General features: G+C 47.2%; 1 protein-coding gene across 1 annotated transcript in view; it reads left to right on the top strand.

The window, feature by feature from the left end:
- SENP5 (SUMO specific peptidase 5) overlaps positions 1 to 19964 on the top strand; it is a 52918-nt gene that overhangs the window by 19946 nt on the left and 13008 nt on the right. Inside the window, exons 3-6 of the mRNA XM_069727227.1 lie at positions 12132 to 12237; positions 13321 to 13453; positions 13612 to 13659; positions 14498 to 14575. Of these exons, the coding sequence (XP_069583328.1) occupies positions 12132 to 12237; positions 13321 to 13453; positions 13612 to 13659; positions 14498 to 14575 (365 nt within the window). The remainder of the gene's footprint in view (positions 1 to 12131; positions 12238 to 13320; positions 13454 to 13611; positions 13660 to 14497; positions 14576 to 19964) is intronic.

Raw genomic sequence — 19964 nt, 5'->3', positions numbered from 1 at the left:
TTTATTAACCCTTCAGGTGCTTCACAGCAGCAGAAGCAACATGGAAGGAAAAAATGAACATTTAACTTTTTAGTCACAAAAATGATCTTTTAGCAACATTTTTTTTATTTTCCCAATGGTAAAAGGAGAAACTGAACCACGAAAGTTGTTGTCCAATTTGTCCTCAGTACGCTGATACCTCATATGTGGGGGTAAACCACTGTTTGGGCGCACGGCAGGCCTTGGAAGGGAAGGAGCGCCATTTGACTTTTTGAATGAAAAATTGGCTCCAATTGTTTCCGGACACCATGTTGGGTTTGGAGAGCCCCTGTGTGCCTAAACACTGGAGCTCCCCCACAAGTGACCCCATTTTGGAAACTAGACCTCCCAAGGAACTTATCTAGATGCATATTGAGCACTTTAAACCCCCAGGTGCTTCACAGAAGTTTATAACGCAGAGCCATGAAAATAAAAAATAATTTTTTTCTCAAAAATTATTTTTTAGCCTGGAATTTCCTATTTTGCCAGGGGTATTAGGAGAAATTTGACCCCAAATGTTGTTGTCCAGTTTCTCCTGAGTACACTGATACCCCATATGTGGGGGTAAACCACTGTTTGGGCACACGTCGGGGTTTGGAAGGGAAGTAGTGATGTTTTGAAATGCAGACTTTGATGGAATGCTCTGCGGGCGTCACGTTGTGTTTGCAGAGCCCCTGATGTGCCTAAACAGTAGAAACTCCCCACAAGTGACCCCATTTTGGAAACTAGACCCCCAAAGGAACTTATCTAGATATGTGGTGAGCACTTTGAACCCCCAAGTGCTTCACAGAAGTTTATAGCGCAGAGCAGTGAAAATAATAAATATGTTTTCTTTCCTCAAAAATAATTTTTAGCCCAGAATTTTTTAATTTTCCCAAGGGTAACAGGAGAAATTTGACCCCAATAGTTGTTGTCCAGTTTCTTCTGAGTACGGTGATACCCCCATATGTGGGGGTAAAGCACTGTTTGGGAACATGCCGGGGCTCGGAAGTGAAGTAGTGATGTTTTGAAATGCAGACTTTGATGGAATGCTCTGTAGGCGTCATGTTGCGTTTGCAGAGACCCTGATGTGGCTAAACAGTAGAAACCCCCCACAAGTGACCCCATTTTGGAAACTAGAGCCCCCAAGGAACTTATCTAGATATCTGGTGAGCACTTTGAACCCCCAAGTGCTTCACAGACGTTTACAACGCAGAGCCGTGAAAATAAAAAATCATTTTTCTTTCCTCAAAAATGATGTTTTAGCAAGCAATTTTTTTATTTTCACAGGGGTAACAGGAGAAATTGGACCCCAATAATTGTTGCGCAGTTTATCCTGAGTATGCTGGTACCCCATATGTGGGGGTAAACCACTGTTTGGGCACACGTCGGGGCTTGGAAGTGAGGGAGCACCATTTGACTTTTTGAATACAAGATTGGCTGGAAACAATGGTTGCGCCATGTTGCGTTTGGAGACCCCCTGATGTGCTTAAACAGTGGAAACCCCTCAATTCTACCTCCAACACTAACCCCAACACACCCCTAACCCTAATCCCAACTGTAGCCATAACCCTAATCACAACCCTAACCACAACCCTAATTCCAACCCTAACCCTAAGGCTATGTGCCCACGTTGCGGATTCGTGTGAGATTTTTCCGCACCATTTTTGAAAAATCCGTGGGTAAAAGGCACTGCGTTTTACCTGTGGATTTACCTCGGATTTCCAGTGTTTTTTGTGCGGATTTCCCCTGCGGATTCCTATTGAGGAAGAGGTGTAAAACGCTGCGGAATCCGCACAAAGAATTGACATGCTGCAGAAAATACAACGTAGCGTTTCCGCGCTATATTTTCCGCACCATGGGCACAGCGGATTTGGTTTTCCATAGGTTTACTTGGTACTGTAAACCTGATGGAACTCTGCTGCGAATCCGCAGCCAAATCCGCACCGTGTGCACATAGCCTAATTCTAAAGGTATATGCACACGCTGCGGAAAACGCTGCGGATCCGCAGCAGTTTCCCATGAGTTTACAGTTCAATGTAAACCTATGGGAAACAAAAATCGCTGTACACATGCTGCGGAAAAACTGCACGGAAACGCAGCGGTTTACATTCCCCAGCATGTCACTTCTTTCTCCTTCGCCTCATTGGGGGACACAGACCATGGGTGTATGCTGCTGCCAATAGGAGGCTGACACTAAGTGATACAAAAAAAGTTCGCTCCTCCCCTGCAGTATACACCCTCCTGCTGGCTCTCATCTCCTCCCCTGCAGTATACACCCTCCTGCTGGCTCTCATCTCCTCCCCTGCAGTATACATTCTCCTGCTGGCTCTCATCTCCTCCCCTGCAGTATACATTCTCCTGCTGGCTCTCATCTCCTCCCCTGCAGTATACACCCCCCTGCTGGCTCTCAGCTCCTCCCTGCAGTATACACCCTCCTGCTGGCTCTCAGCTCCTCCCTGCAGTATACACCCTCCTGCTGGCTCTCATCTCCTCCCCTGCAGTATACACCCCCCTGCTGGCTCTCAGCTCCTCCCTGCAGTATACACCCTCCTGCTGGCTCTCAGCTCCTCCCTGCAGTATACACCCTCCTGCTGGCTCTCAGCTCCTCCCTGCAGTATACACCCTCCTGCTGGTTCTCAGCTCCTCCCCTGCAGTATACACCCTCCTGCTGGCTCTCATCTCCTCCCCTGCAGTATACACCCTCCTGCTGGTTCTCAGCTCCTCCCCTGCAGTATACACCCTCCTGCTGGCTCTCATCTCCTCCCCTGCAGTATACACCCTCCTGCTGGCTTTCAGCTCCTCCCTGCAGTATACACCCTCCTGCTGGCTCTCATCTCCTCCCCTGCAGTATACACCCCCCTGCTGGCTCTCATCTCCTCCCCTGCAGTATACACCCTCCTGCTGGCTCTCATCTCCTCCCCTGCAGTATACACCCCCCTGCTGGCTCTCATCTCCTCCCCTGCAGTATACACCCCCCTGCTGGCTCTCATCTCCTCCCCTGCAGTATACACCCCCCTGCTGGCTCTCAGCTCCTCCCCTGCAGTATACACCCCCCTGCTGGCTCTCAGCTCCTCCATGCAGTATACACCCCCCTGCTGGCTCTCATCTCCTCCCCTGCAGTATACACCCCCCTGCTGGCTCTCATCTCCTCCCCTGCAGTATACACCCCCCTGCTGGCTCTCATCTCCTCCCCTGCAGTATACACCCCCCTGCTGGCTCTCAGCTCCTCCCCTGCAGTATACACCCCCCTGCTGGCTCTCAGCTCCTCCATGCAGTATACACCCCCCTGCTGGCTCTCATCTCCTCCCCTGCAGTATACACCCCCCTGCTGGCTCTCATCTCCTCCCCTGCAGTATACACCCTCCTGCTGGCTCTCATCTCCTCCCCTGCAGTATACACCCCCCTGCTGGCTCTCATCTCCTCCCCTGCAGTATACACCCCCCTGCAGGCTCTCATCTCCTCCCCTGCAGTATACACCCTCCTGCTGGCTCTCATCTCCTCCCCTGCAGTATACGCCCTCCTGCTGGCTCTCAGCTCCTCCCCTGCAGTATACACCCCCCTGCTGGCTCTCAGCTAACCAGTTCTTGCTTAGTGTCTGTAGGAGGCACATGGGTCTGTTTCAGACCCCAACGTTTTTATTTTATTGTTTACTTTTCTGTAAATTTTTATTTTTTAATTAACGGAGTGAAGGGGGTGACGGTTCCTTTCAAGTTTCCAATCTCCCCCGAACCATCAACAGGCGAGCACGGCGAGTATACCTCCCTGTACCCTCTCCTGCGACGTGGGAAGCCATGCCTGAGCTCGCTTCAGGGGCGACGGTTCCTTTCATGGTCCCGATCTCCCCACACCAGCAGCAGGCGACCACATGGAGTGTCGCCTCCACGTATCCTCTCCTGGAGCCAGGCCTAATGCCGGACAACTGGCCCTGTCCACCCAGACTGAGCTCCGTGGCTGTACAGAGGCCGCTCTCTATGGCGTCCGAGCAGCCCCCACTGTCCCACCACTGTGAAAGCGGATGGCACAAGGAGGCGGACGGGTCCTCTCCACCTCCCTAACAAACGGATGATGGATTGAGGCTTATCCCTGCACCGTCCACGCTGCACAGAACAGCGCTGAAACCCCCATCCGCGGCGGCTCCATGCCGGGACGCGCACCAATGGTGAGTGGATCCATCTTCAGTGGGATATTCACATGCTGACAGGCAGCCTCAGCCACTTCCCTGTGGCCCACCTCTCTGAGGTAACGCTCTGGAATGGCTGCAAAAATTTAGCCCCCGGCTTCGGCCGATTTGTAGGCCGCATCCTGGAAGTCTTGCCTGGAACGATCCACTGGTGACGTCCGCCGGCTACAGAAATTTAGGCCCCGGCTTAGGCCTATTCAACATCGTGTCTGTGGCTCCGCCCCCCAAATTGGCGCTTCTCGCTCTCTGCAAGATTTTATCAACTCTGCAGCTCCCGGTGGCCATCTTGGTCCACCCGGCCAGCTCACACTGGGGTGACAGTATTTTTGCATTAAAGGGGCACATCGACTCTACATCAGTACCCGGGTAAGGAAGTACCTGGTCTTAAAGGCACATGACCAGTATTTCCTGGTCTTAAAAGCACATGACCAGTATTCCCTGGTCTTAAAGGCATATGGCCAGGATTCCCAGTCTTAAAGGCGCATGACCAGTATTCTCTGGCCTTAAAGGTGCATGACCAGTATTCCCTGGTCTTAAAGGTGCATGACCAGTATTCTCTGGCCTTAAAGGTGCATGACCAGTATTCCCTGGTCTTAAAGGTGCATGACCAGTATTCTCTGGCCTTAAAGGTGTATGACCAGTATTCTCTGGCCTTAAAGGTGCATGACCAGTATTCCCTGGTCTTAAAGGCGCATGACCAGTATTCTCTGGTCTTAAAGGTGCATGACCAGTATTCTCTGGTCTTAAAGGTGCATGACCAGTATTCTCTGGTCTTAAAGGTGCATGACTAGTATTCCCTGGTCTTAAAGGTGCATGAACAGTATTCCCTGGTCTTAAAGGTGCATGACCAGTATTCCCTGGTCTTAAAGGTGCATGACCAGTATTCCCTGGTCTTAAAGGTGCATTACCAGTATTCTCTGTTCTTAAAGGCGCATGACCAGTATTTCCTGGTCTTAAAGGTGCATGACCAGTATTTCCTGGTCTTAAAGGCGCATGACCAGTATTCCCTGGTCTTAAAGGCGTATGACCAGTATTTCCTGGTCTTAAAGGTGCATGACCAGTATTCCCTGGTCTTAAAGGCGCTTGATCAGTCCGAGGAGCCCTCCGCCGCCGACCCCAGCTTTATCCTCTAGTTCCCCTCAGTGGAATTCTTCACTGACCAATCCATGGTTCTCGGACCAAGAGATTGAATCCCTCTGTGTACCCTCTGTGTTTGGAGTGCTCGCAGGACCAATATACATGGTCCCTATCCTACATGGGAGCCGTCGGCTAGCAGGGGCCGCAAGTATTCTAGAAACGTGCAGGCATCTAGAAACATACAGGCATCTAGAAAACGGAAGTTTTTCGCTTTCTGCTCCCTCACCAATGATTTGATGACAACAAGGCTCTGAATATGGATTGGATATTGCCTGAGCTTGCCAGAGCTTCAGAGACTAAACTCCCTCGAGAGCATTTGCCATTCAATTCAGATAAGCGATTCACTGGACAGAAGCCTCTACGTGGGATGCCATGCCTGGCCTGTTTTTTAAGGGCGACGGGTCCTTTAAAGCAGAGGTCCCCAACTCCAGTCCTCAAGGCCCACCAACAGGTCATGTTTTCAGGATTTCCATTGCATTGCACAGGTGATGCAATTATTACCTGGGCAAGACTAAGGAAATCCTGAAAACATGACCTGTTGGTGGGCCTTGAGGACTGGAGTTGGGGACCTCTGCTTTAAAGGGCACCGATCTCCCCACACCATCAACAGACGAGCACACGGAGTGTCATCTCCATGTTTCCTCTTCTGCATCCAGGCCTAACGCCAGACAACCTGTCCTGTCCACCTGGAGAGCTGAACTCTGTGGACATATAGAGGCACCCTTTTTGGCATACGAGCTCCCCCCTCTGCATCACCACTATTTAGTGGATGATGCAAGAGGGCGGACAATTCCTCTCCACTTCCCTGTTAAGAGGTTGATGGATCGAGGGTTCCTAATTTTTATCTCTGCACCGTGAAAAGAGGAGATGGCAAGAGACTATGACCTGCTGGATGCAGCCGCACATTCTGCTATGGGGCAGTTTAACCGGGTAGAATCTCCTGTGGTATACCTACCAGTATCCCTACCTGATGGGTCATCAATTAAAAATACCACGGACTGTCAGATAGCAAATCTGGTTCGTTCCGTCTTGCGGCTTCGGGTCCAGCGCTCTATCCTCCCTAGCGGCCGCATGGATTGCTAGAGCAATGGTCTCCTGGCTGGAGACCTTAACTACCTTGATTCACACCAGCAACAACTGGCCAATCAAATCTTTTGAGCGGGAGACTGACATAGGATTGTATAAGGATTGTCCAGCACAGTCTAGATCTAAGGGATCTTGGTTCCAAACAGGGGAACGAAAAGTAAGATCGACCCTGGACCTCAAACTTCTAACAACCTTTGACATGGTCCTCCTTCTTTGGATGGAGTCCCTCTGCTCAGCCATTACTTCAACAGAAAAAGGTGCAGTTTCCGGCATCCATCGACATTCGGGTTGCTTGCCCTCTGCAAAAATTCCTTCGCCTTTCCATTCGTCAACAGCATTTTCAAGTCACAACCTTGTCCTTCGGCCTTGCTTCCGCACCCAGAGTGTTCGCTCGGGTCATGGCGGATGTCATGTTTCTCTTGCACTCTAGAGGCGTGCTCGTCCTGCCCTGTTTGGTCTGTCTAGCCGCCCTTCCAGGACTACGCTGAGTCGTCTATATCTCTTGCGATACCTTCTCTCCTGGGCTGGCAGCTACACTTAGACAAGTTCTCCTCATTTCCAGCCCAGCAGATATCCTTTTTGAGGATGATCCTGCACACTTCTAGAAGGATGGTAATTCTTCCTCGAGACAAGGTCATGGCCCTTCAACAGGGAGCTCGCGCAAGGAGAGTTCTGAGGACTTGATTACTCAACCCCTCATTTCATTCGATTTGCTAAGAGAGTTCTGAGCAAAAATGGTGACGACAATGGAAACGGTTTCCTTCGCTCCGCTCGTTTTCAGCAAGTCAAACAGACTTTCAGACAATAGTCTCTGAGCTCCTTCTTCATCCAGGGCCTTTCTCCCGGTTCAATGGTTATTAGTAACTTCCAATGCCAGTCTTCTTCTCCCCATCATTGTTCTGGAGATCCGAACGGTAGTCTTACAGCAGGTCCACTGCCTTCTGGCGGGTCTCCCTATCCAAATTCAATTGGATAATGCCACGGCGGTGCCTTACGTCAGTCATCTAGCAGGTACCCACGGTCAGGCGCCATGACCGAGGTACCTCACTTTCTCTGATGGGCTGAAGTCTATTATTCGGTGATCTCGGCAGTATATATCCCAGAAGTAGAACTCTGAACGGCAAACCAATTCAGCCGTCAGGGTTCCGCCTCAAGTCAGTGGGAACTTCACCCCGAAGTCTTCCATCAGATCTGTCCTTACTGGAGCTCTCCAGTTGTAGGTGGGATGACATCCAGACTGAAGGCCAATGTACTCGAGTTCGTGGTTCGGCCTCGAGATCCAAGAGCCATCGCTCTCCATGCTCTGGTTCTGCCGTGGTACCAGTTTCCATAACTCTCCTTCCACTGCTTCCGAAAGCCTTTCCAAAAGTCCACAAAATGGAATAAGATCCCCCATATTCTGGACGAAGTGAGTGCTCTGAGTAGGTACGTCTTGAGGACGGTGTCCTTCTGAAGGTTGGACGTTTTATTTGGGCTTCCTGACGGTAGAGGAAGGCTTCCTGACATTTTCAGGAAGGGTTTAGCCGTTTCAGCGACCATGATAACATGGTGAATTCTTTTCACCATCCAGGAGTCCTTCCGTGCTTGATGTCAGCCTATCTCCCTGTCTATCAAGGGTTCTAGGCACCAGGCGTCAGCAAGGCACGCCTGCAAGCTTGCGGATTCGTCCAGTCCGCATGCATTCTTGAAGCACTATAATTCCCACACTTCCACAGATGTGAGTCTGGGCAGGCGGACTCTGGAGGCCGCGGTGGCGCACTTGTAAGTAGCGGTTACACAGGGCCTGATCTGTTGTTGTCCCCACCCAGGGACTGCTTTGGGACGTCCCACGGTCTGTGTCCCCCAATGAGGCGAAGGAGAAATAGGGATTTTTGTGTACTCACCGTAAAATCCTTTTCTCCGAGCCATTCATTGGGGGGGACAGCTCCCACCCTGTTATTAGCTTATGATTGTTTTTTATAATCTGACATGCTATACTCTCATATATAATATGACATGCTATACGCTCATATATTGTTATTGATCTCCTACTGCTTTTGCACCGAACTGGTTAGCTGAGAGCCAGCAGGAGGGTGTATACTGCAGGGGAGGAACTAACTTTTTTTGTATCACTTAGTGTCAGCCTCCTATTGGCAGCAGCATGCACCCCACGGTCTGTGTCCCCCAATGAATGGCTCGGAGAAAAGGATTTTACGGTGAGTACACAAAATCCCTATTTCTGCGGATTCCGCAGCGGTTTTACAACTGCTCCAATAGTAAACCGCAGTTGTAAAACCGCAGTGAAATGCGCAGAAAAACCGCGGTAAATCCGCAGCGGTTTAGCACTGCGGATTTATCAAATCAGCTGCGGAAAAATCCGCAGAGGACCAGAATACGTGTGCACATACCGAACCCTAACCCTAACCCTAGTTCTTACCCCAACCTTAGTGGAAAAAAAAAATTCTTTATTTTATTATTGTCCCTACCTATGGGGGTGACAAAGGGGGGGGGGGGGTCATTTACTATTTTTTTTATTTTGATCACTGTGAGGTTTTATCACAGTGATCAAAATGCACTTGAAACGAATCTGCCGGCCGCCAGATTCGGCGGGCGCACTGCGCATGCGCCCGCCATTTTGGAAGATGGCGGCGCCCAGGAAAGAAGACGGACGGACCCCGGGAGGCTCGATAAGTATGATGGGGTGGGGGGGAGCACGGGGGGGTGGATCGGAGCATGGGGAGGTGGATCGGAACACGGGGGGGGGGGTGGTGGATTGGAGCACGGGGGGGTGGCTCGTAGTGCGGGGGGTGGATCGCAGTGCAGGGGGGTTGGATTGGAGCACGGGGGTGGGATTGGAGCACGGGGGGAGCGGACAGGAGGACGGGGGAGCGAAGCACAGGACGGAGGGGAGCGGACCACAGTTCGGAGGGCTGGGGGGGGGGGGCGATCGGTGGGGTGGGGGCACATCACTGTTTCCAGCCATGGCCGGTGATATTGCAGCATCGGCCATGGCTGGATTGTAATATTTCACCAGTTTTTTTAGGTGAAATATTACAAATCGCTCTGATTGGCTGTTGAAAGTGAAAATGCCAATCAGAGCGATTGTAACCACGGGGGGTGAAGCCACCCCCCCCTGGGCTAAACTACCAATCCCCCTGTCCCTGCAGGCCGGGTGAAATGGGAGTTAACCCTTTCACCCGATCTGCAGGGACGCGATCTTTCTGTGACACAGCATATGCGTCACAGGTCGGATTGGCACCGACTTTCATGACGCATACGCTGTGTCACAGGTCGGGAAGGGGTTTTAACAGAATAAAAATTTGAAAATTGCAAAATTTTCAAAATTTTAGCCAAATTTCCATTTTTTTCACAAATAAACGCAAAAATTATCGACCTAAATTTACCACTAGCATGAAGCCCAATATGTCACGAAAAAACAATTTCAGAACCGCTAGGAATCGTTGAAGCGTTCCTGAGTTATTACCTCATAAAGGGACACTGGTCAGAATTACAAAAAACGGCCAGGTCTTTGAGGTCAAAATAGGCTTGGTCATGAAGGGGTTAACTGCATAAAGTGTATGAGAACATGTTGCGAGGAACCTGATTATGGTTTAAGTTTTTTGAATGGGCCACCCAGGGATAGTTAGGTTAATGCGTTGAGGCGGTAGGCCAATCTGAACAAATGCATTTTTAGGGCACGCTTAAAGCTGTGGGGATTGGGGATTAATCATATTAACCTAGGTAGTGCATTCCAAAGAATTGGTGCAGCACGTGTAAAGTCTTGGAGACGGGACTGGGAGGTTCTGATTATTGAGGATGCTAACCTGAGTTCATTAGCGGAGCGGAGGGCATGGGTAGGGTGGTAGGCTGAGATCAGGGAGGAGATGTAGGGTGGTGCTGAGCCATGAAGCGCTTTGTGGATAAGGGTAATAAGTTTGTACTCGATTCTGGAGTGGATGGGTAGCCAGTGTAATGACTGGCACAAGATAGTCATTGGTATAACGATTGGTGAGGAATATGATCCTGGCTGTAGCATTCAGTACAGATTGGAGAGGGGAGAGTTTGGTAAGTGGGAGGCCGATTTAGTAGAGAGTTACAATAGTCCAGACGAGAATGAATAAGTGAAACAGTGAGAGTTTTTGGAGAGTCGAAAGTAAGAAAAGGTTGAATTCTAGAAATGTTTTTGAGATGCAGATAACAAGAGCGAGCCAGTGATCGGATGTGGGGGTGAAGGAAAGCTCGGAATCAAGTATGACCCCAAGGCATCGGGCATGTTGCTTGGGAGTAATGGTGGAACCGCGCACGGAGATGGCAATGTCAGGCAAAGGTAGGTTAGTAGAGGGAGAAAACACGAGTAAGGCTACTTTCACACTAGTGTTAACTGCAATCCGTCACAATGCGTCGTTTTGCATAAAAAACGCATCCTGCAAAAGTGTTTGCAGGATGCGTTTTTTCTCCATTGACTAACAGTACGTGACACATTGCGACGGATTGCCACACGTCGCAACCGTCGCGCGACGGTTGCGCCGTGTTGTGGCGGACCGTCTTCCGCAAAAAACGTTCCATGTAACGTTTTTTGCAGCCGACGGACTGTCTTTTCCGACCGCGCATGCACGGCCGGAACTCCGCCCCCACCTCCCCGCACCTCACAATGGGGCAGCGGATGCGCTGAAAAGCAGCATCCGCTGCACCCGTTGTGCAGCGGAGACAACGCTAGCGTCGGTAACCTCGGCCCGACGCACTGCGACGGGCCGAGCCCAACGCTAGTGTGAAAGAAGCCTAATTCAGGTTTTGACAGGTTCAGTTTCAGATAGAGGGAGGACATGATGTTGCAGACAGCGGTAAGACAATCACTGGTGTTTTCTAAAAAGGCAGGCGTGATATTAGGAGTAGTGATGAGCGAATATACTCGTTGCTCAGGTGATCGAGTATTTGTTAGTGTTCGGAGATTAAGTTTTCATCACCTCAGCTGAATGATTTATAGCTGCTAGCCAACCTGAGTACATGTGGGGGTTGCCTGGTTGCTAGGGAATCCCCACATGTAATCACGCTGGCTAATAGCTGTAAATCATTTAGCTGCGGCAATGGAAACTTAATCTCTGAATACTAACAAATACTCGGAGATTACCTGAGCGTGCTCTGGAAAACCCGAGCAATGAGTACACTGGCTCATCACTAATCAGGATCAGAAGTGTATAATTGGGTGTCATCAGCATAGATATGGTAATTGAACCCAAATCTACTGATTGCTTGTCCAGTAGGGGCAGTATATAAAGAGAAGACGTAAAGAATTGGGGTTTCAGGTCTTTTTTTTTTATTTTTTATACAACACCGCCATTATGGTGTCCAAAAATTAGATAGATCTCAGCCAACAACCCCCCAATTTCAAGGGTGGTCTGTACTTTACCCTGACAGCCGCTGTTGGATTTTTACTTGCCTGGTTCTTTTCTTCTCGGGAGAGATTGGCCTCCTCCAGAGGTGTCTTCCTCCCCTCTCCCCATACAGAACACATGCATGCTTAGTGTGTCCCCGCTTTTGGATGAATGTGCTGCCTTTCTGGCTACTTCACTAAGCCTGTGCTGACTCTAGTAGGATAGTGTAGCTCTGAAACACAACAGGTGGCCTCATCGGACTTTATAACTTTACTATGTCTGGACATTAACATGACTATGTGGTTCCCAGTAAATCTGTCATAAAGATTTGTTGTGTCTTATATTTTATCTGCTTCTTCTTTTGCACCTTTTTCTAGATCTTCTGAATGAAGTAGTGAAGAAGTATGGGAGTTTGATTCCTTTGACTGAAAATGAAGTCCTTACTCGATTAAAGGAGGTTTTTAACCAGGACTTTTCCCACAGGTGTGACATTTAATACCCATCATGCAGATCTTCAGCAATAGGGAAACATCATGATCAGAGTATTGACTTTCTTCCCTGCCATTTACTGCAGTCTGCAGTTCTCTGGTGCCGAGTGCCCTCCAGAGACTAGTAGTCCGCCTCACAGGAAGTCTTTACTTGCGTCTTCCTGTCTGCTTCACTTCCCTGCTCCCAGGTGTAAGGCGGGCAACTAAATAGACGTTTATTCTATTTCGTCATTTTTTATTTTTATTTTTTTAATGTTCAGTACTCGCCTGGATTGCATTGCTCTCATGTATTTTGTATGATAGTCCTGTAAAGGGATTGTCTGGTGAAAACAACATATCTACTATGCACAGGAAAGGTGATAACTTGTTGATCGGTGGGGGTTAGGCTAAGTTCATATGTCCAGTAAGGATCCATTAGTACGGATACAGTGCTGACACAACTTTGTAGTCCGTTATTCACCCATTGATCTCTGCCAGATTGTGTGTTTTTTTTTTTAACATTACAATAGAAGAATTGGCAGTGCCAATGACTCTATTCTGTACGTGACTATCGCTGCGGTCTTGTGCCCTACTGTGTTTGACACCGGACCTGCTTCCTCTAGATTACCTGAGCCTTAATCTGGAGCCATAAATTCACCATTTCACAGGATTAAATCCCGTGGTAATATTGTGGTAATATGCAGATTATCACACCTATTTCTGTTTTCCCCTGTAAGAATAAAGTACTTGTTGGGAAATCATTCCTTGGTGTTGAGGCCACCTCTGGATTTCTAGCCATCATCTTCATTCCTTCCTGCCCACTTTCTCGATTAGTGTCATTTAGCTATAGTCATACTAAATATTATGGTAGGTCCATTTTTGGTAGTTGGTAAAAGTACTGAATTAGCAGTTGGCAAACCATGGGCATCATTGCATTATGTAAGTCTGAACTAATTAAACATATCTTCTAGACCCGTCACCAGGATGACGTAGCCTAGAAGACTCGTAGGGACTTGTCTATTGCTTCTTCTTGTACCTGCGTCGAATAAATAAACACAGTTATAGATGATCATTTCTTTCATCGTGTGTTCTCTCTCAGGATACCTCTCATTTGCAAGGAAATGGCAAAGTTTCGAGCCAAAACTTGTGGTTTCCGCATCTGCTATAATAGACACACGCTCTACTTGGATGATCTTGTTACCCTCGATGAGCAGCAGTGGCTCAATGACCAGGTTTGGAAACACGAATATGAACTTTCTTTTTTAAATCCTTTTCTGAAAGGCTATGTGAGAAATAAAACCACATGCATGTATGTCTTCATATAGATGCATTTCAATCAGTAATCCATTAAAGTCTTCACCTTTTTTAGTGTTTCTTTCTTTATATCTAGGTCATTAACATGTACGGTGATCTCATTATGGATACTGCACCAGACAAGGTGTGTATTTGGCTGGATGTTCTTTTCTGTCTAGCCTTTTAGATATTCCTTCTGTGTTCCTCGTTATATGATCACATTGGAGAGCTGATTAGCAACAAAGTATTTGTGAAGAATTGCAAAATTCTTCCACAATTTATGGTTAATAACTTGCAGATTAAGTATCTGTTTACATTACGCGATCTCCGGCAATGAATGGCAAATATGTGCCAATCGGCAGTCACTTAATAGCTTGGTTAGACAACGAGACGGCATGATAATATGCGCACGGAACTATTAGTAATTGTTTGTTCTTTGCTCAAATGCTGACCATTATTCTCAGCAGCACAGGTCCTGTTTACACAGAAATGTGCTGTCGAGAATGATGATCTCTTAAGCTGCTGCCAAAGGATCATTTCATCCTACAAACTAGTGTTTTGCCCCTTCGTTGGGTGATTGGCAGCCTGTGTACCCTGCTCAGCAATCCAAAACGCTCATTCCTAATAATCATGCAGTGAAAAAACGCACGTTAAAGAGAATCTGTGAACAGGTTTTAGTTGAATACTAAGCCATGTATAACCAATTGATGGCAGCTTTTTGTGTACGATGTGCATAAGCAGAAATCTGCCAGTCAGTGGCGTGTGAGGGATGATGCTGAGCTTGTGAATATGGAGGAGGAATACCTGGCAGCAGGTTTACTAGTCCTTTAGTGAGAATCTCCTGCTGTTAAAACTGCAATTTTATAAAAACAGAATTCATATAAAATTACTGTCTTACTTTTAAATAGAAATTTTATTATTTTTTTTTTTACAATTTTTCTTTGCAGACATGGATATTAATTTTGTTCCATTTGTTTTATCAGATTCACTTCTTTAACACATTTTTTCATAAACAACTTGTGACCAAAGGATATGATGGGGTGAAACGATGGACTAAAAAGGCAAGTTCTAATTTTCTTTTATTCAGTATATGATTATTGATATGTGTCGGGGAAAGAGATCAATCTTTGTTGCTCACGTCCAACATTTCAGCTATAAATCCGCTAATATTGTAGGTCATTATTCTATTATTCTTGACTATGGCTTTTCTGTTGCCTCAATGTGTTTCTCCCAATGTGTGTACACTGGGCATATCAGGAGGCCTTGTCAGTGCAACGTAACCAGGTGCAGAACACTGTATAGGTACTGGAGCCCTGATGGTGGATTCTAGCTGCACAAGGGACTGCCCCGGTAGGTAACGTCACAACTGCAAGCTGCACAGCCTACCATCAATACCTGTGACTGTGGCGCACGCACCAGCTATACAGGCCTGCCCACCATCGTTATTGTGACATGACGCTCCTGTAATGCAGTACAGACATATGGGTATAAGTGAAAAACCTTTGCTGTCTGTCATATCACACAAAGCTTGTAGCCAGTCTAGCCGCACACATTGACTGGTAACTTCTTGTCATGGCTTTACATATTAGTAACGCAGCCGTCCCCCGTATGTAGAGGGGATACAGGTTCATGTGCCTAGCTTGACAGTATGACCCCTGTGTACAAATCTTAATCACTTATGGCATAACATGTCCTTTAAAGGGAATCTGTCACCCCCTGGGACATAGGACATATTAAATAACTTATTAATATGGGGACACAGAAGATAGAAGTATTAATATGGTCCTACCTGTATGCCATATTTGCGGTCTTGCTGAGAAATCGCATTTTATTTCCTCCAGGCTCTGGAGCATGCGGTGCCTGGAAGTAATCTCTGCCTCCTGTCTTCATTTGCGTACCCCCCAACCAATCAACATCACAGTGCTCTGTGACGTTTAATGGAGGACCCGGATCACTCGCCTGCACCCTGATGTAGCACAATTATACGTACCTATTCCGCCCTTCTGTTGGCATTGGCTTCTTTGTTCTTCTGCGCAGGCGGCTCACTGCTTCTTCCGTTGCAGAGACCTCCAGTGTTGCAGGGCAGTGGGACGCTGTTGGGAGGAGGTGGTTCACAAAGCAAATAAAGACAGGAAGTGGAGATTTATTCCAGACACCGCACAGCCAGAGCCTGGAAGAAATTATTAGCATTAAAAAAAACGATTCTTCTTTAATAAGGCTAGGTTCACATTGCGTTCAGTGTCTCCGTTTAAAGGCCTACGTTACACCGCGGCATAACGCGGTGTAACGTAGTCCGTTAACAGCGCCATTGAATGCAATGTCAGACGCATCACTAGCGCACGCCCACAATGGGCGTGCGCTAGCGATGCATCCGACATTGAGTGACGGACCTGAGACGCACGCTGCAGCGTTTCAGGGTCCGTCACCGCTAGCGCGATGCAAACGCCGGAACTTGCGTCAGCGCAGTCCGTTTAACGTATGCGTTGAACGGACTGCACTAATGCAATGTGAACCTAGCCTAAGATTGCAGTTATAAGGCATACAGATTCATCTCTTGACATCTGACTTGGCCCTGTCTTTTATCTCCTCATACTTAACAGACCAGACTTTCAGCTTCTCCTACTCACACACCACACCTCCGTATCTCAATCCCCTATCTCTCGGTGTCCCCCAAGGTTCAGTTCTAGGACTCTTTCTCTTCTCCATCTACCCCTTCGGCCTGGGACAGCTTTCAGTATCACCTATGCTGATGACACACAGATCTAGCTCTCTGGACCCGTTATCACCTCTTACTAACCAGAACCCCTTAACTCTGATCTCTCCTTCAAATCACACATTCAGGCCCTTTCCACTTCCTGCCGACTACAATTCAAAAATGTCTCCCGGAACCGTACATTCCTCAACCCAGAATCTGTAAAAACATTAGTGCATTCCCTCATCATCTTCCACCTCGACTACAGCAACCTCTTACTCTGTGACCTCCCCTCTAACACTCTCGCACCCCTCCAATCTATCCTACACTCTGCTGCCTGACTAATCCACCTGTCCCCCCGCTATTCCCCGGCCTCTCCCCTCTGTCAATCCCTTCACTGGCTCCCCATTTCCCAGAGACTCCAGTTCAAAGCCCTAACCATGACATACAAAGCCATCCACAACCTGTCTCCTCCATACATCTGTGACCTCGTCTCCCGGTACTTACCTACACGCAACCTCCGATCCTCACAAGACCTCCTTCTCTACTCCCCTCTCATCTCCTCTTCCCACAATCGCATACAAGATTTCTCCCTCGCATCCCCCCTACTCTGAAGCGCTCTACCCCAACATATCAGACTCTTGTCTACCATGGAAACCTTCAAAAGGAACCTGAAGAGCTACCTCTCCCAACGAGCCTACAACCTGTAGTACCCCTCGTTCCACCATACCTCTGCACGACAAACTCTACACTCACCTACTGTATCCATCATACCTTGTAGATTGTGCGCACCCGCGAGTATGGTCCTCTCTCCTCCTGTACCAGTCGGTGTCTCATTTTTTTCAAAATTATTGTACTTGTTTTTTTTGTTATGTATACCTCCTTTTACATGTAAAGCGCCATGGAATAAATGGTGCTCTAATAATACAAGTATGACTATTTTAACATTATCACCTGTATGTCCATATTAACAGGTTTTATACGTCCCAAGGGGGAGTGACAGATTCCCTTTAAAGGGTATTGGGCAGCTCCTTATTCAATCCCCATGTTTGCCCCCAGTAAAATAACACTTAAACTCATCGCCAGCGCTTTTTCAGCGGTGTTGGTATTCGCTCTCCCGAGGTCTTATATCACATTGTCATTTGAGCCCTGTGCCTTTAGACAGATGTGACCTCAAGAGGAAGCCAGAGCTGTGGCTGGCCGCTCACATCCTCTTGATGTCTGATGTGTCCTAGAGCAGGGAGCGTAAAGCCAGCGCTGATTGGGTGCCATTGTTATTTTACTGGAGGAAAACGTGCAGATTGAGAAGGGGTAGTTTGAGTAGTGGATGGGACGGGGGAGTTTGCAGTCCAATACATTTAGTATGGTATGGCTGGGGACCTTGTACAACTTGCATCAATGCCTTGGGAAGTCCACCATTGGTGCTCTAGTATCTACTGTATGTAGTGTTTTCCACCCAAAACTGGTTATGTGGTACTGACCAAACCTACTGATGTGTACAGTGCTGCTCACCGTTATTGGCACCCCTTTATTTTTATTTTTTTCATAGACTATACAATATCTTCAGAAATAAATGTATAGAAATTATATCCTCGGGATTTGTTAATTAGTGGTACAAAGTCATACAACAATAAAACATTGTTTTTCAACTTACATGTTGCAATTTCAAAGAAGAGACAGAATACCACCATAAAGACACCCCTAATTAATACTTGGTTGTTCACTCTTTGGCATGATGGCAATCTCCAAATGATTCAGAATCTGTAAGCTTCTTGCACTTCTCAGCTGGTATTTTCTCCCACTCTCCCTTTGCAGTTTGTTCAAGCTCTTGAATGTTTGCAGGGTTCTTTTTCACAATGGCAAATTTCAGCTCACCCCAAATATTATCAATGGGATTGAGTCCATTTTGTCTTTTTGAACCATTCCTGTGTACTTCTGGATGTATGCCTTTGGGTCATTGTGTTGCTGGAGGACCCATGATCTTAGACTCTAACCAAATTTTCTTACACTGGGTAGGATATTTCGCTATAAAATCTCTTGATAATACTGATTTTATGATTCCTGTGGTACCCTTAAGGCCTCCAGTACCAGACACAGCAAAGCAACCCTACAGCATTATGGATCCCCCACCATGGTTAACTGCTGGTTCGGTGTTCTTTTCCTTGTAAGATTCATTGCGCTGTCTGTAAACAAACTGTTGCTTTGCATTGCAAAAAAGCTCTGTTTTTGTTTCTTCGGTCCACAGAACATTTTCCCAGAAGGATTGTGGTTTGTCAAGATACTATTTGGCAAATATCAGTTGTTCCTTTCTATCTTCATTGGCCTGCGCCCATAAAGCTCTGCTTGGTTAATTGTACATATTATGGTACTTATTGAAACCATAGACTGTTCCACATTGGCCTTTAGGTCTTTAAATGTTTGACATGATGTTTTTTCCACCATTTGCACCAACCTTCCTCTTTTGTCAATTTTCCTCTTGACGGTTTCATACTTGGCAAACTTCTTAATAACATTGCACCCTATTGCAACTGAGCTACCAAGGTCTTTGGAGATGGCCTTTTACCCTTTGAAAGTCTTGTTTGCAAAGGCTACTTTCACACTTCTGTCTTTTGTCCTCCGTCGCAATCCGTCGTTATGGGCAAAAAACGGATCCTGCAAATGTGCTTGCAGGATGCGTTTTTTGCCCATACACTTGTATTAGTGATGGATGGGCACACGTCGCATCCATCGTGCGACGAATCCGTTGTGTTTTGGCGGACGCGACGCACAAAAAAAGTTCAATGTAACGTTTTTTTGTGTGACGTGTCTGCCATTTTCGACCGCATATGCGTGGCCGAAACTCCGCCCCCTCCTCCCCAGACTGCAGAATGGGCAGCGGATGCGTTGAAAAACTGCATCCGCTGCCTACGTCTTGCAGTTATTTCACAACGTCCGTCGGTACGCCGGCCCGACGGAAGTGTGAAAGTAGCCTTATAATTACAGTTCTGATGTCCTCAGACAGCTTCTTTGTCTCCATTGTGACAAAGGAACAGGGCCTGTCATGTGGCTTTTTAAAACAATGAAGTCCTCATTCATTCGCTAATTCATGTCACATGGGCACCGATAATTGATCACAGGTGATTTTCATTTGTGGTTTACCACAGCTCAGTCAAAATGTGTTTCTATCCTAAATTTGTGTAAAGGGAGCCAATGCCAGTGTCACAGCAAGCTTTAGGTTTTTCTATGTTTCCCTCCCATTGTTTTTTGTTTTAAACTATTGTTTATAGTTGGTTCTTTTTGTATCTAACACGAGTTATCTATACAAAAAAAATGGTTTCACTTGATTCATTTTTCTCAGGAGATATTCCACATTATGTACTTGCACTTCATAGGTGCCAATCTTGATGAGCAGGACTGTACATGCACTGGGAGAATATGCATTTAGACACAGAGTAGCTTATTGTGATGACTGATTAATGTGTTCCACATCCATGGAAAACTGGTTAACCTAGACACCCCCCCCCCCCCCCCCCCCCACTGTAGCATTGTATCAGTGTAGCAGTAGTGAATATATATTAAGGGAGAACATTATTCTTTTGTCTAGCTCTCTGCTGTCTAGTGCCCTTCACCTCTTTTTATGGTTCTCTCTAACTACCATATTTTTCAGACTATAAGACGCATTGGGACCATAAGAGGCACCTAGGTTTTAGAGGAGGAAATTAGGGCAAAAAAATGAGCAAAAAATGTGGTCAATTCTGTACTTAATATCCCCTATCCTG

Source organism: Ranitomeya imitator, chromosome 5 (genome assembly GCF_032444005.1).
Source record: "Ranitomeya imitator isolate aRanImi1 chromosome 5, aRanImi1.pri, whole genome shotgun sequence".
In the NCBI taxonomy this organism is placed as follows: Eukaryota; Metazoa; Chordata; class Amphibia; order Anura; family Dendrobatidae; genus Ranitomeya; species Ranitomeya imitator.
The sequence above is the reverse complement of the archived record's forward strand: the minus strand, read 5'-3'. Positions and strand labels throughout refer to the sequence as shown.